Here is a 2465-nt window from a genome sequence, read left to right on the forward strand (position 1 = left end):
GAACGGCAAATTGCCTACCGTATGCTTGCTGTGCGTCTCGATGTTTGTATTTGATTAGTTGAAGAGTGTGCGGATCATATGTAGTCGGCATCAGCGATGACAGAACTTACAACTTGCAGTGGTGCGAAGTACCAGCTAAACAGAGTGTACCATTATCGATATGTGTTGTTGTTATCATAGCTCATGATGGCATCACGTCCTTTTACACCCCTCGCATGTGTGTGAAGTCACACAACCCAAATTTGAGAATGATGGCGAAACGGCAGCACGGGAAAGCATCTTGTCAATGGAGCCTTTGGCAGGCACAGGTGGCCTCATAGTGCCCCCACTGCATTTACTGAGCGCCACCGCCAACCCCGTGTAGTGACACTGCTTTCATGACCTTCGAACGAATCCGGCAGCGTCGCCTCGGGACCCCAAGGATCAACTTTGACAGTCGAAGCATTAGCCACACATGCCGTCGCTGCTGTGACGGATGTGGCAGCAGCATTCAAGTTCCGTGCGTAGATGTGTCCATTGCCACAGCCCATGAAAAGCCGCTGCTCCATGGGGTCAGCAATGCACACGTTGACGTACGACGGACAGGAGACGCTGTACAGGCACAAAGGATAATTGAGCGACCAGATCTTGCACGTACGATCCAGAGAGGAGGTGTAGATGCGGGCCTTCACACCGCCTAGACCCACATGCAGCGACGTGACGGGTCGCACGTGGTCTGTGAAGCTTACCACGGGTGCGAAACCTTGTTGGAAGCTCGAAGCCGCGTCTGGTTCGTCTAGCAAGTCCACGTGTCTCCATACATGCACCAACGCGTCTTCACCTGCCGTGACTAAGTGCGAATCATCCGACGTAAGCTCCAAAGCCGACACGCGCTTGTAGTGCGCGTCGAATACCGCCACCAGCTCGCCAGGCTTGACGTCCCAGACGTAAAATGCGCCTGAATCAGCACCGGCGAAGAGGAAGTTGCCGCAACTTGAAGACGTAATTGGACCCATCTTTTCAGCCACATGACACTTCCACACGGCCATGTCCTTGCCCTTGTTCCAGCACTGGGTAGACTCCATTGAGCGCCGAGCGACATGTCTTGAAGCAATAAAGTTGGCGGCCAGTAGACGAACCAGCGACGAGCAGCTCGTTCACCTAGCTCGAGCCCAGGAGCAGTACGTGGTCCGCCAGCACAGTCGTGGATGGCAAACGAATGCAGCGACGCCAAAATGCCGTCAGCGATCGACTTGGCATCCTACGCGTCAAATACCGTAAATAAGGCGGTAGCCACATGCAGAAAAACGCTTCGATCCATCGATAAATATCACCGGTAACGCATGATCCTGCCGCTTGTTCCAGCACTCGACCAATATGATGAGATTCTACTGTTTACCTCGAGCGAGGCTCTACAAGATTACCAGCGTGAGCCAACTCCTCTAAAACGATCCAGCTGAAGCCCGAGTAGCGTCTTTCGTTTTTTACTACACTTCTTCATGACCAGAGCTGTACAGACTCACGCTTTAATTGATGGCAAAGACGCACGTTTTGATGATCTTCTCGACGTCGATTATGTCGCTCTTGATGGGCATTCGCAATGTCTTTTGCAAACGGCCAGCCATGACCCCATCAAGATGCGCCACTTGTATCCAAACGCAGTCGGGGGCTTCACGTAGCGACTTGTTACGACGTGACTCGAACTACATTAGGACTCGGTCAAACACAGCTCTTCCTGTCGCTTCCAACGCTCAAGATTGCACACTCGTCTCCGGGTCAACACACAGCGGGAGAACACCTAGGCCTCACAGGCAGTGCGCTTCTTCATCGCGTGGGAACTTGATTAGAATCGCTGACAACGACTTCATAGACTGCGCACGAACAACAAACGACGAGTCTGTATTGCGCGCGTGGCTGTCAAATTGGTCGTTCTTGGACGATGTGTAACCCGTGTCGCCTGCGTGAGCCCATCAGAAACGCTTCGAGAGCGCGCACTGCAGCTCTTCGAACGAACGTCTTCACGTCCATCAAACGCCCACGGAATAAATCAGCGAGACGCTGCATCAGTGGCTATGTCGCTCGCGGACGCGTACAGAAGACTCTGCAACGAGCTCGAAATCGGCTCTGCTGCTTTCATCGGCGCTGATTACACATTTGAAGATGCAACACGATGCCGCATCAGCGTCAAGCTTCAGTGGAGGCGGCTCTCGTTACTGCTCCAGCTAACCTTGCCCAGAGGGCTAGTATATGTATTAAATGCATCGATAACACTTCCAAGTCGGAAGTTCGGATACATGTCATTGCCGAAACACTACCGCGGATAATGTAACGAAATGACAGGGTTCTGGCCGATCAGATATGAATTGAACTATTGATGTGATTTGGTCAAGAGCGGAGACGGATCGAGTTAAATGAGTGAGGCGAGTTTAATCACTTTAGCAACATGGCTTCTTGTCGTAATGCTGCATACATTGCTCGAATTCGTA

The 2465-nt window shown here is 52.1% G+C and overlaps 1 protein-coding gene across 1 annotated transcript; it reads right to left on the reverse strand.

Moving 5' to 3' along the window:
- Window positions 1-334: 334 nt before the first annotated feature.
- On the reverse strand, window positions 335-1028 carry PITG_08121 (WD domain-containing protein, putative; the record flags this gene model as incomplete). Its single annotated transcript, XM_002904248.1, has 2 exons — window positions 335-466; window positions 567-1028. 2 exons carry the CDS (start codon window positions 1026-1028, stop codon window positions 335-337), a joined length of 594 nt encoding a protein of 197 aa, XP_002904294.1.
- Between the last annotated feature and the right edge of the window lie 1437 nt (window positions 1029-2465).

The sequence above is a fragment of the Phytophthora infestans genome, genomic scaffold (assembly GCF_000142945.1).
Source record: "Phytophthora infestans T30-4 supercont1.12 genomic scaffold, whole genome shotgun sequence".
NCBI classification, from domain to species: Eukaryota; Oomycota; class Peronosporomycetes; order Peronosporales; family Peronosporaceae; genus Phytophthora; species Phytophthora infestans.